Below are 14,347 nucleotides of genomic sequence, written 5' to 3' on the forward strand. Positions count from 1 at the left end.
AGAGAACCAGCAAGAACACAAAGGGAGGAGTCTTTGGCGTGATAGGAAATGGTCCTGAGATACTGGTCCGTGGTCTCTGCTACACAGACATTTTAAACTAGCGTTGTGATTAACATCCTTCCAATCACGAAGGGCAGCAGTGATATATCAGCCAGCTCTGTCAGCTAATGAGAACCAAGCTGCTCTGGAAATGACTACCGTAGAATCCAATGAAATCTCCCATCCATGCTGTTTCATTTAATATAAATTAATAGTCACATTACTTTGGCTGCCAGCGAGCATGTCTATAAAGGGTCTCAACCCGAAACATCACCCATTCCTTCTCTCCAGAGATGCTGCCTGACCCGCTGAGTTACTCCAGCATTTTGTGTCTACCAGCATGTCTATAAAATTCCATGTGGTTAATCCTTATGTATTTTATATAAATTAACTATAGGTCTCCAAGCTATGCAAATTACAGAGGTGCTCAAATAATTAGAAGAGACCCACAGATTTAGCAGTGGGGCCAAGACCTTTATGGAGTCAACCTGACTAATACTACATCTAAAATATTGTGCCCATTCCTGTTTTACTCCCAAATATGTGTGTGTGGACTCGCAGTCTTAACATTCAGAGATTAAACAGAAGCAAAAACAACCATGAGATTTAACGGCATTTTACTGTAAATGAAAATACCTCACAATTTTCATCCATTTTGATATTGACTATTGCATCATAAAGGGTTAACAACATTACTACGCTTCCTGCATGAGTCCTCACCTGCCTGTTCTTACTTGGGTGGGATGTTTACAGTGCTAATCTTTAGCATTCTTGAATCAGTAAACAGCCTGGGCAAAGAACAGGGTCTTGGGCAGTGTAGCATGGAGGCCCCACACATAGGGAAAAACTGGGGTCTGAACTACCTCCTGTCAAAGCCCCCATGGATATTAGCAGGAGTTTTGTTACATCTGTTTGTTACATAATTGAGGCAGTACAGCGTAGGTTCACGAGATTGATCCCTGGGATGGCGGGACTGTCATATGAGGAAAGATTGAAAAGACTAGACTTGTATTCACTGGAGTTTAGAAGGATGAGAGGAGATCTTATAGAAACAGAAAGAATTATAAAAGGACTGCAATTTAGATTTTTTTTTAGATTTTAGAGATACAACGCAGAAACAGGCCCCTCGGCCCACCGGGTCCGCGCCGCCCAGCGATCCCCGCACACTAACACTATCCTACACCCACTAGGGAGAATTTTTACATTTGCCCAGCCAATTAACCTACATACCTGTACGTCTTTGGAGTGTGGGAGGAAACCGAAGATCTCGGAGAAAACCCACGCAGATCACGGGGAGAACGTACAAACTCGGTACGGACGGCGCCTGTAGTCAGGATCGAACCCGAGTCTCCGGCGCTGCATTCGCTGTAAGGCAGCAACTCTACTGCTGCGCCATCGTGCCGCCGTGTACACAAAAGATAAAAACAATTGCATTATCATGTTTCCACATTGACAACAGCAATCCTTGTTCGCCTGCAATAAATGTAGAGGTAATTGGAACAAGTAATTGTCACTTAAAAATGTTATTTTCATTTAATGACAATGAAATTAATCCAATTTATTATCTCTCTCTGCGCACCATCAGGACAGTCAGACAGTGAAGATGCTGTGAAAATATCTCCCCGGTATGGGAGCTAAGAACTGCGGCACAGCCTCCTGACAGCTTGAAATTAGGTGAAATCTCTTCTCTTCGAGGGTTAGTATGAAATTCACAACAGGAGTGGTGAGTTATTAAGTAAAGATCAAATATCTTTTTGGACCACAGAGAATCAAAAGTTATGGGAAACAGGCAGAAAAGCAGACCCGAGGCTGACAGCCATCTATCTTATTTGGAGGCCATTCACTCCCATAGAAGAAATCAGCAAACAGATTATGCAAAAGGAAAGAAGCTGAAAATGAATGAAGAGATCAAGGTATTCTCATGACACCAGGAACTGCAGGTGCTCGAATCTTGAGTACAACACAAAGTGCTGGAGTAACTCTATAGGTCAGGCAGCAACTGTGGAGGGAATGGATAGGTGACATTTCAGGTGGGGACCCATAGACTCAAAAGTTATTCTTGTACAAGAATCACAGAGTACAAGGTATTGTACAATGATTCATGTACATGAATTATTGTACATTAATCACAAAACCTTAGCAATTACGAACAATAAATGAAATATTGGTCTCCGTCGCAAAGGGGTTGTATTAGAGAAGTTTTCTTGTAATGATGCAGGTGTTAGTGAGGCCACGTGGAGTACTGGGCATAGCATTTTAGCTCCAAAAAGACAAGGTGCTGGAGTAACTCAGCAAGTCAGGCAGCATCTCCGGAGTACACGGATAAGTGACGTTTCCGGTCGGGATACTTCTTCAGACCGAGATGCCTCCAGAGATGCTGCCTGACCAACTGAATTATTCCAGCACTTTGAGAACCAGCATCAGCAGTTCCTAGTTTGTACATTTTCATGTTCTCCAGAGATCCTGCCTGACCCACCGAGTTACTCCTGCACTGTGTCATTTTGTGTAAACCAACATCTGCAGTTCCTTGTTTCTCCAGTTTTTGTCTCTTTTTATTGCCAAAAGGAAATAGTAGCATTAGAAGCAGACCAGTGTACTTCACCAGGCTCCAGTATTTTGTGTCCAAATAACATAGATGAGGCAGATTGGATGTACATTCTTTGGAGTTCAGAAAAATGAGAATTATCTTATTAAAACATACAAGGTATTGTGGAGTATAAACTGAAGTACATAGGAATTTCTTCTCACAAAGTTAGTGATTCATTGGAATTTTCTACCTCAGGAAATTGTGGTTGCTGGGTCATTGGAGGTGAACCAATGAAGCCACCATCTTTTAAATATGGAAGTAATCTGGAGCACCCAGAGGAAACTCTCGCAGTGACAGACAATGCATTGACAACATTGAAATTGTATCTCAGGAGCTGAGAGGCATCTGCAAATTTTCCTGTCCCATCAGAATTTATTGAATGGGCAGGCTCAAGTGACATTGCCGCCTATTCCTGTCCTTCCATGCCAATTTTTAAATTAACAAGCCATCACAGTTTTACACTTTGCATCCTGTTGTCAATAAGAAGCAGGATATCTTAACCAACAACTTTCTCAGGATAGCAGCTAATCTATACTGCCTACTTCGACCTTACTCTATCAACGTTTGTCATTTATAGTCTTTTTTCTTTCACCTCCCTTCCCTTGTATCCTCTCTCCCTCTCCCTCCCCTCCTTATCTCCAGATTTCTTCCAATTCAGATGAAAGCTCATTGATTTCAAAAATCAGAGGACATAGGATTAAGGTTATGGGAGAGAGATTTCATAGGAACCTGAGGGGCAATTTCTTTTTACACAATGGTTGTTCGGTATATGGAACAAGCTGACAGAGGAGGTAGTTGAGGCAGGTGCTTACACAAAGTTTAAAAAACATTTGGACAGGTACATGGATAGGATACGTTTAAAAGCATATGGACCAAATGCAGGCAGGTGGGACTAATGTAACTGGGACATGTTGATTGGCATGGGCAAGTTGGGCCGAAGGGCCTGTTTCCACACTGTGTTACTCTATGATTTGAAATGTTAACTCTGGTTCTCCCTTCACAATTGCTTCCTGGCCTGCTGACCTAATATTGACCTTCTACAATATTAATATTTATCCCAGACTTTGCTTTTGAACCAATCTAATCCTTCCCAGATCTGGTCTACTTAAAGTCATAGATTGATACAGTGTGGAAACAGGCCCTTCGGCCCAACTTGCCGTACTGGCCACCATGTCCCTGCTACACTCGTCCCATCTGCCAGCATTTGGTCCATATCCCTCCAAACCTGTCCTATCCATGTACCTGTCTGACTGCTTCTTAAATGTGGGGATAGTCTCTGACTCAACTACCTCCTCTGGCAGCTAGTTCCATACATCCACCACCCTTTGTGTGAAAAAGTTACCCCTCAGATTCCTATTAAATTTTTATCCCTTCACCCTAAACCTATGTCCTCTGGTCCTCGATTCACCTACTCTGGGCAAGAGACTGCATCTACCCGATCTATTCATCTTATGATCTTCTACACCTCTGTAAGATCACCCCTCATCCTCCTGCACTGCTAGGAATAGAGTCCCAGCCTACTCAACCTCTGCCTACAAATCAGACCCTCTAGTCCTGGCAACATCCTCGCACATCTGCACTTACTGTTTGACTGGTCTTTCCTTTCATAGTTTTTGTTTCATGTCATAAATTGACTTTGACTGCAGTGTAGCTGCTGAAATAGAGTTGAATGAAAGTGATTTATGTCAACAAGTGGGAGCGAAAGGAGAAACTGGCCTGGTGGCAACTTTATTACTAAATTGCAATCATGCTGGAGTGCGATAACAACAACCTATTAAATAGCAACAAAAAAATATATATATATTTGTGCAGTAACAAATTGCAGGACTTCTATTTGGCAACAAAAGCGAGCTACATATCATTCTTATTTTTCACGTTGGCTCACCAATTCTCTGTGGGGTGCATATCTAAATGCAAATCACAAGAGGTGTCTTCAGAAATTCCGCAAATCGGGCAGCATAATGGCACAGACGTTAGAGCTGCTGATAATGCATCCCCAGGGAGTTGGGTTTGATCCCGGCAATGAATGTTCTCTCTGAGTTTCTGTATGCTCACTGCATACATTCTGTATGCTCTGCCTGTGGGCACAAAGGCTTCTGCCAAGTACTCTGGTTTCCTCCCCCATCCCAATGATACGCTGTTAGGGACTTGGCTCTTGTAAATTACTTGCTTGAGTAGGTAAATGGCAAGAGATTCAAATGAAAGTTGATGGGAATGAGAGATAGCAAGTTATAGGGTTAACAGATATTAATAGATTTGCTCCTCTGGGTGCCAATATGATCCAATGGGCCCAATGGCCACCTTTGTTGGCGTAAGAGAAGAAAGCCTAATAGGGAGAAAAGATTTGCAATTCTGTTTTCTGAATAAGATCTGCTTCGATAAAGTGCTGAACAGGTGATTGATTTTTTTTTAGTGTGTCAACCACATGATTTTTTAATTCCCCAATGTTCTTTTATTCCCCAATCACCAAATGCATAATTTCCATCCGATTGCACTGTATTGTAAATGGTGTTTAATGTATATCTATTGGAATGAAAAATCTCCAACAAAAATCTGTGGGCTGTTTTCCAAGAAAATCAAATCTACTACTTGATTCCCTCATACAAGATTTTAATCGGCCTGCGTTTCCAATGAAACTTGGCGATGCCTCACTAGCCCATGCCTCGGGATCTTTTTATTTTCTAAAACAAAAAGTCGACGCTCCCATTTATCTTTTTAAAAAATTGAAAAATTATAGAAAGTCGAACTGGATAGAAGCCATTCATTTCATTATGGCTGTGCCAGCTCTCACAAAGAGAACAAGGAAAAGCACTTTCTCCAGAGCCTTGGCTTTTAAGTATTTATACATTTTCCCTTGGAGTGGTAATATTAAATCGGCTTTGGTAAGAACATACAAAAGAGAAGCAGGAGTAGGCCATTTGACCCCATGAACCTGTTTTCCAATCACCAATTCTGTTTAAAATCCTTAGTGTCACTAATCCTATCCATTCTTATTATCCCTCTTCAAAAAAAATTGTTTCTCTCCTAAATGTTCTTAGTAATTGTACTTCCACTGCCCTCTCGAGTAGAGAATTCAAAAGATTCAAAACCTCTTGGATGATGTGTCATCTCACCACTGTCCTAAATAATTGACCTCTTATTTTGATCTCATCAGAGCCCTGTATAATTGGAGTAAAGCCTCTTTACCCATCCCATCAAATTTGGTTATAGATATTGTCCTGGGTACCTACATATGGTGAAAAATATTTGTTTTGCGAGCAAAGTATGCAAATCATACCATGTATGAATATAATCAAATGATACACAAATACAGGGGAAAGTGTAAAAGGAGAAAGAAATAGTGTTAGTTACAGAAAAGCTACAGGGTTTTTTTTAAATGCAGGGCCGCAATTAAGTCGATTAGGAGATTGAGACAGTAACATTCTTACCTCCTGCAACTTAATTGACCCACTAACACAGTTAATAACACAGATAAAGTTATGATAAATCATACAATAAATGAGTGAACTTAATACTAGGCAACTATAATAGTGCAAAAAGTCTGTTATGCAAACAAAACACACCCTATTGCAGATCAAAATTGCTGAGATAATGGTTTGTGTTGTGTGATGTTCAAGAGACTGCTGGTTTCTGGTGGAAAAGCTGCTCTTCAACCTGTTGGTCTCTGTTTACAGGCTCCTGAATCGTTCCTCCTCGTGGAAATAGCAACATGCAAGAGTGAGCAGGGTGGTATGGGTTTTTCAATGATATTGGCTTTTTTTTGCAGCAGTGCCTCCTGTAGATCCTTTTGATAGCGGGGAGATCAATATAAGTGATGGACCGGGCCATGTCTACCATTCTCTGCAAATCTCTGTTGTTCCTGTACATTTGAGTTGTCAATCCAGGCCATGAAATCCAGGATAATAAACCTTAGCTTGGATGTTTTTTTTGGTCACTCTGCACCCACTGGCTAGTTAGTTAGTTTAATCTATTGTCACGTGCACAGAGGTACAATGAAAAGTAAGTCAAAGACTACCAATTATTAGTTAACCAATTGCCCATTGGTTAAGACAAGCTCCGAGCTGAAGGGTAACACTGTTCATATATCAAGCAAGTCCAAAGGAAGGAAATGAAAAGATGCCATCCATTGTGCTCAGGATCTTGATTGGGACCATTGCTCAATCACAATTTGCAAAGATAAAAAGAAAAAAGCAGTGTATGAAAACAAAACAAAAAAATACAAAACACCCAGTCATTTTTACCAGCTAGAAATCATCATTTGTTTTAATTAACTAGCACATGGATATGTTTCACTACATGATAGTCTGGTCCGACTCTGGTCACCCACCATTTATATCTACATCCCTGGTGCTGACATGTCTCTCAAAATAGACTCATTAATTCAAATCCTGGTGTCAAATTTTATCTTAATATTATATATTATTATATATTAATGATTTAGAGGAGGGAATTAAATGTGACATCTCCAAGTTTGTGGATGACACAAAGCTGTGTCGCAGTGCGAGTTGCGCTGAGGATGCTAGGAGGCTGCAGGGTGACTTGGATAGGTTGAGTGAGTGGGCAGATGCAGTATAATGTGAATAAATGTGAGGTTATCCACTTTGGTGGCAAGAACAGGAAGGCAGTTTATTATCTGAATGGTATCAGATTAGGAAAAGGTGAGGTACAATGAGACCTGGGTGTGCTTGAACATCGGTCACTGAAAGTAACCAAGCAGGTACAGCAGGTAGTGAAGAAAGCTAATGGCATGGTGGCCTTCTTTGCGAGAGGATTTGAGTATAGTAGCAAGGAGGTCCTACTGCAGTTGTATAGGGCCCTGGTGAGACTGCACCTGGAATATTGTGTGAAATGTTGGTCTCCAATTTGAAGAAGGACGTTATTGCTATTGAGGGAGTGCAGCAGAGGTTCACCAGGTTAATTCCCGCGATGGCGGGACTGACATATGATTAAATAATAGGTCATAGAAACAGAAAATAGGTGCAGGAGTAGGCCATTCAGCCCTTAGAACCAGCACCGCCATTCAATATTATTATGGCTGATCATCCAAAATCAGTAGTTATTCACAAAATGCTGGAGTAACTCAACAGGTCAGGCAGCATCTCAGGAGAGAAGGAATGGGTGACGTTTCGGATCGAGACCATTCTTCAGACTGATGTCAGGGGGGCGGGACAAAGGAAGGATAATGGTGGAGACAGGAAGATAGAGGGGAGGGGAAGAGAGTGACAGAGGAACTATCTAAAGTTGGAGAAGTCAATGTTCATACCGCTGGGCTGCAAGCTGCTCAAGCGAAATATGAGGTGCTGTTCCTCCAATTTCCGGTGGGCCTCACTATGGCACTGGAGGAGGCCCATGACAGAAAGGTCAGACCGGGAGTTGGAGGGGGAGTTGAAGTGCTCAGCCACCGGGAGATCAGGTTGGTTAAGGCGGACTGAGCGAAGGTGTTGAGCGAAACGATCGCCGAACCTGCGTTTGGTTTCGCCGATGTAAAGAAGTTGTTTCCTTCCCAGTTCTCCCTTTATCTTCCTGTCTCCACCTATATCCCTCCTTTGACCCGCCCCCCTGACATCAGTCTGAAGAAGGGTCTGGACCTAAAACGTCACCCATTCCTTCTCTCCTGAGATGCGGCCTGACCTGCTGAGTTACTCCAGTATTTTATGAATAAATACCTTCGATTTGTACCAGCATCTGCAGTTATTTTCTTACACTATCCAAAATCAGTACCTCGTTCTGCCTTTTCCCCCATTTCCCTTGATTCCCATAGCCCAAAGAGCTAAATCTAACTCTCTCTTGAAAACATCTGGTTGACTGGGCTTGTATTCATTGGAATTTATTGGAAGGATGAGAGGGGATCTCATAGAAACATGTAGAATTCTTAAAGGATTAGATAGGCTAGATGCAGGAAAAATGTTCCTGATGTTGGGGGAGTCTAGAACCAGAGGTTACAGATTAAGAATAAGGGGTAGGCCATTTAGGACTGAGATGAGGGAAGAATAATTCACCCAGAGAGTTGTGAATCTGTGGAATTCTCTGCCATAGAAAACATTAAAGGCCAATTCACTGGATGGTTTTCAAGAGAGTGTTAAATTTAGCTCTTGGGGCTAAAGGAATCAAGGGATATGGGGAAAAAGCAGGAACGGGGTACTGATTTTAGATGATTAGCCATGATCATATTGAATCATGTAATTTTAATGCCTGTTTTGATGCTTTTGTTGTTGGACTGTGGGTGACTGAATTTCGTCCAATTTGGATGACAATAAAGCTATCTTGAATCTTGAATGGCGGTGCCAGCTCGAAGAGCTGAATGGCCTACTCCTGCACATATTTTTCTATGTTTCTATGTTTAAATGACATACTGTCAACCCATGTAGACAGGATGGCAAAGGTGTTTGCTTGGCTTTCCTTATTCAGTGAGAGCATTGAGGACAGGGTTTGGGGCATTACGTTGCAATTACACAAATCATTGGTGAGACCATGCTTGAGGTAATGTGCACAGTTTGGTTGCCCAGCTACAGGAAGAATGTCATTAATCTGGAATGGGTGCAGAAAAAAATCAAGAGGATTTTACTAAAATTGATGGGCTTGGGTTATAAAGAGCCTGAATAGGCTGGGACATTTCTTCCACCCATCAATGTAGGTGATTGAGGGGTGACCTTAGAGGTATATTAAATAATGAGGGTTGTAAATAGAATGGAAGGTCACAGTCCTTCTCCAAGGGTAATGGAGTCTAAAATTAAAGGGCATATATTTAAGGTGGGGGAGAGAGGGAGGGAGATTTAAAAGGGATCCAAGGAGCATTTTTTTCTGGAGGGTGGTGTGTATATGGAACAAAATGCGAGAGGAAGCTCTAGAGATGGGTACAAGTATAATGTTTAAAATTTTTGACAAATACATTATTCAAAATGTTTAGAGAGATATGGGACAAATGCAGACAGACAGAATGAGTTCATATAGACATCTTGGTCGGCATGAACAAGTTGGACCAAAGGACCCATTTCCTTGCTGTATTATTGTCTCTACAACCACATATTTCTGCTCCATTACATTACCCAACCAAACTCGTGCCTCAACTTCATACCTTTACTGTAATTTGATCCCATCTGCCCTGTTCCACACCCTTGTAAACAAAGCTATTGAAAATTAAGCTGTTGATTCTCAAAATAAGTATTGCCAAAGAAAACAAACTTAAACTTAACCTTGTTTCCCATTATCCCCGTTCTCAGATTTAAATTGGCTCCTAATGGATCCAAATCTCTCATATAATTCACAACCTTGTTTCAAGCTAATAACTTCACAATTTAATATCTCAACAATCCTTTTCAGATATTTTACCTCTAATTGTAGTCTTTTAATAATCTCCAAATTTAATTCCTGCATCAAGCACCAAGACCACAAGGTCTGGTTTCAAAGCAGAATCAACATCTTGCCCCTTAAAACCTAGCTTTGCTTTGTATATCTCAAGCTTCCTTAAGTTGTTATCAAATTCCATTTGATAGTGCCCCACTAAAACACCAAGGTATTTTTCTCTATTAAACATTTCCATTTTAATTCTCCATTTTTCTTTGGATGACTTCCCTCGTTGTTGAATAGAATAGCATAGATGTTTATTTTTTTATAGGGCAAGACAATAAATGCAAGGGTTAGAAGAACACAGTTCATGCAGAATGGGCTCAATGGAGGAATGAGAAGCTACTGTGAAGCAGATACACAAGCATGGAACAATGACTTATCACTGTGCCACACATTTTTTTGTTCCATAAGCCATGACTTCAAGAGAAAATGAAAACAATTCAGAGAAGTAGAATTCAAGAAATCAGAAGTAACTACATGGTCACATCCAGAAACTAATAGGAACTGTTGTCCATTGAGACTCAATTTAGTGAGATTCCTGCCAACTGAGTTTCATTAATATTACTCCATTCAAGTATTACTCGAGGCAACATCAAATTGTGTTCATTTTAAAAGGTTGAAATTAATGAAAATAATATCAAAACTTCACTCACATCATTTATATTACAGAAGGTAAAATCATTCTTCTGTTACCATCAGGACCAAAACTCAACAGCATCTGATTTTACTCTTTACTCCATTTATACATCCACTCATTGATAATCAAGTGCTTTTGTTAACAAAACAAGCTAATTTATGTCTGTGTATGGTATATTAACAAAAGACCACCTTTGGTTTCCTGAGCTTATTTCTCAGTTATTTTTAATATAGGTTTCAGAAAGGAATAAGCTTAGTTGTCGTTAATTATTTAAAGTCAAGCCCACATTTTCAATTTGAATGTAAAAATTACACTTGCTGTGTAAATATTTACCAACGCAATAGATTTTTAATTGCAAAGAAAGGGTGGAATATTTAGTACCTTGAAACCAAGTGTGAAAAGTAACTACATAATTCCTTAACTGAAGAGCCAATTCTTCCTTTGATCACTTCTGTGCACAACAGGATTCCTTTTAATAACGCCACTTAAATGGAACCTGAAGACCAAAGATAAGACATAGAAGGCGAAGAAGGGTCTCAACCCAAAACGTCACCCATCCTTTCTATCCAGAGATGCTGCTTGTCCCGCTGAGTTACTCCAGCTTTTTATGTCCATCTTTGACCAAAGATAAGACAACTGTTTAAATTCAAAAAGCTGAAGATGCTGTCTGATCTGCTGAGTTATTCCAGCACTTTATTTTATAGCAAACAACTAGTGCTGTATGCAACATAAATCCCGGGGGGGGGGGGTTATAAGGGGGGAGGGGAGATGCAAACACCGGCTTTGGTCAAAAGCTCCCGAGATGTTATTTACTGTTAAACAATATTGATTTTAATGAACCCCAACAACCTTATAGTTATGTTACATGGGCTGCGCTTTCATCAATGGCTTCATAGTCATATATGTTGCACATGTACTAAACACTTCAGACTGGAAGGTTTTATGATTGCTCTTTTTGCACTGATAGATGGACCAGTAGTTGCAACATTATGGCTGGAATCATCTAATGATTTGGATAGAAACAGATAATCAAACCAAGTTCTCATTCTGCACCTCTCCAGGCACAGCCCTCCACACCGTCAAAAGTATCTAGACAATGTGCTGACTCAAGAACAAAGGATCCGCACCATTCTTCTTCCTGCTATTATTGGGCAGGAGGTTCAGAAGCTTGAAGTCACACACCACCAGGATCAGGAACAGTAACTTTCCTATAGCTGTCAGGTTCTTGAATTGACCTGCACATCCCTAATTCTATGCAGGCAATGGAACACTATAGACCACCTCTTGCACGACCATGGACTTTCGTTATAATTGTAATTTGTACAGTATTTGTATTGTATTTTGGACAGTCTTTTCTGTGTGTGATTCGTATGTAGTTCATGTGTAGTTTGTGTGTGATTCGTGTGTAATTCAAAGTGTGACTGAGCCTCTGTACCTGTGATTTTCTAGACCCTGATATGTTTCACTTGGTACTGTACTCATTAGTTACTTTGTGTTGTACCTGTACCTCACAATTCCTGTGCATATGATTAACTTGAGGATATTAGATAGGGTCAAAATAAGACATAATTAAGGACTAAAGAGATGAATAGACTATCCAGGTTGCCCATCTAGATTCAGGGGTTATCTGAGACCACACTGAACAAACATACTGTGCAGGACACTAGCCAGTGGAAGCAGGGAGATTATTCCTCAGCGTTGCACCTAAGAGGCTGAGAATACACCTCCCTCCTTAAACAATTTAATTTCACTTCAGACATCTGCGCAAGAGATCAACATGTACATTTTTCTACCGATGCCGTTTTAAAATTGATCGCTGGATATGCCAGCGAATGCAGAGAAAGGCGAGCTTTCCTTTCCTTCTGCTCCAGAGGACAATTACTCAGCTGTGAGACAGAGGCACGTCATGGGACTGGAGAGGTTGACCGTGCACAGTCGGAAGAGTTCTACATCTCACCCGCTGAACCGGGGAGTAATTTTTACTGAATTACCAAACTCAAATCAAAACTAGTATTTCTGTCGTTCAGCTCCTACGAACAGTGCACAGTTGACACTGGATTTAACTCTTGTCAGAAGCATTGGGAGAACTTAGTTTCTGGATAACATTCAAAGTGTGGTGCGCTTATGTTGATCCGACTGTGTGTATTTTATGTCTGAAGAAGGGGTCCCGACTCGAAATGTCACCTCTCCCTGCTGCTCCCCAGACACGATGAATTACTCCACCACTTTGTGTCTTTTTTTTTTGGACAGTAGTACCTGCAGTTCCTTGTTTCTCTGTGCATTTTATTACTGGTTTCAAATGTTGCCTCTGCTCTGTGTCTGGATGCAAGTGTTGTGTTGGGACTTATTCTGTCACGGATAGACCCTCGGTATGTTCCCTCCTCTTGTACTTTTTAAATCTGATGATGCAATGGGGGGGTGAAACACAGTAGTGGTTCTTTAAAGTTAAATCAAGTTGTGTGCTGGAGTTTGTTTTTTTTTGTTGTTTTTTTTTTGTTACCTGTGCATGCATCCGTCCTCGGCTCCCTGGCAGCAGTCGGTGGTGGCCAGTTCCTCCTTCACCTCTTCCAGAGATGGCTTGCTCTCCCTGGTGAACTCAAGGGTGTGGGGGACCTCTTCCAGCGTCTCCATGTAGAAGACGGCGCGCTGCTGTGGCAGTGCCTGCTTTTCCACGGCGGCGGCCCGGCAGGGCGCCGGCAACAGAATGCCATTGCCTTTCTTCCAGAAGCTGTGGTTCTTCAGCCGACCCTGTTGACTGTTGCCCCAGTTCTCGTAGCCTTCCTGCGGCTGCAGGTAGCCCCCGCCACCGCCACCGCCACCACCGCGTTCAGCCACCGGGCTGGGAGACTGGTGGCTGAACAACTTCCAGCGGAGACGCAGCATGTGCTTCACGTCGAACTCTTTTCTCCCCGAGCTCGACATGTTTACCCGTGGAGGTGGTGAGGGGAGGGTGAGACACCCGGGTGTCTAGACTCTCGCAACTTCAAGGAAGATCCAGGTGAAAGAGAAGTGCGGCCAGTAAAGCGTGTCCGGCTCCACACACACACAGTGTGCGAGTCCTGCCTTCACAGAGAGCTCAGGCAGAAGCCCCTCTTCCCTCTCCCTCCCACACACAGACACACACCAACTATCGAAGCCACACTCCCAGCAAATCACGAGGTTACCCTGCTTGCAACAAATCACTTTAACTACCTGCCCCGCACCGCTGTGCAACGAGAGGATTTCCACACTGGGAACATGCAGCCAGATGAGCAGGGTCACCTACATCATCGTCTTCCAGAGCTTCACCAATCTGGGTCCCTGGCAGGTGCTGCTGAAGACAGTATATTATCACGCAGGCAGGCAGGCACACACCGTGCCCCGGGACCAGACCTATCTCTCTTCCCCTCCCTCCACTCCACTCCACTCTGTAACGGGGATGTGTTCTGAAGCCTGCCAACGAGTCCCAGTGGCAGAGGGGTTTCGAGTCCTCTCGTGTTACATATTAGGCTTTAACAAGGTTGCTTTGCCAAATTAAGATGCTACGAGAATCTCGGTGCATCAGACAAGTAATCCCACAGCGAGCGAGCGAGCGGGCTTCTTAGCTTATTTCATGGCAGCTGCCACGCAGCGAGCAATTAAAACGAGCCACTGAGTTTAGCGAGAGGGTCCACCCCGTCTTTCTTGACACCTAGACCAAGTGGATGGGTTGGGCACAAACCACTCCTGCATTGGTGCAGCAACCATTACTCCCCCAC

The 14,347-nt window shown here is 42.2% G+C and overlaps 1 protein-coding gene across 1 annotated transcript in view; it reads right to left on the reverse strand.

Moving 5' to 3' along the window:
- The window catches only part of LOC144595148 (kelch-like protein 1), a 276,933-nt gene extending 262,793 nt beyond the window's left edge, over positions 1–14,140 (reverse strand). Inside the window, exon 1 of the mRNA XM_078402262.1 lies at positions 13,111–14,140. Within this exon, the coding sequence (XP_078258388.1) occupies positions 13,111–13,532 (422 nt within the window). The 5' untranslated portion in view covers positions 13,533–14,140. The remainder of the gene's footprint in view (positions 1–13,110) is intronic.
- Positions 14,141–14,347: the final 207 nt, after the last annotated feature.

Source organism: Rhinoraja longicauda, chromosome 7 (assembly GCF_053455715.1).
Source record: "Rhinoraja longicauda isolate Sanriku21f chromosome 7, sRhiLon1.1, whole genome shotgun sequence".
NCBI classification, from domain to species: Eukaryota; Metazoa; Chordata; class Chondrichthyes; order Rajiformes; family Arhynchobatidae; genus Rhinoraja; species Rhinoraja longicauda.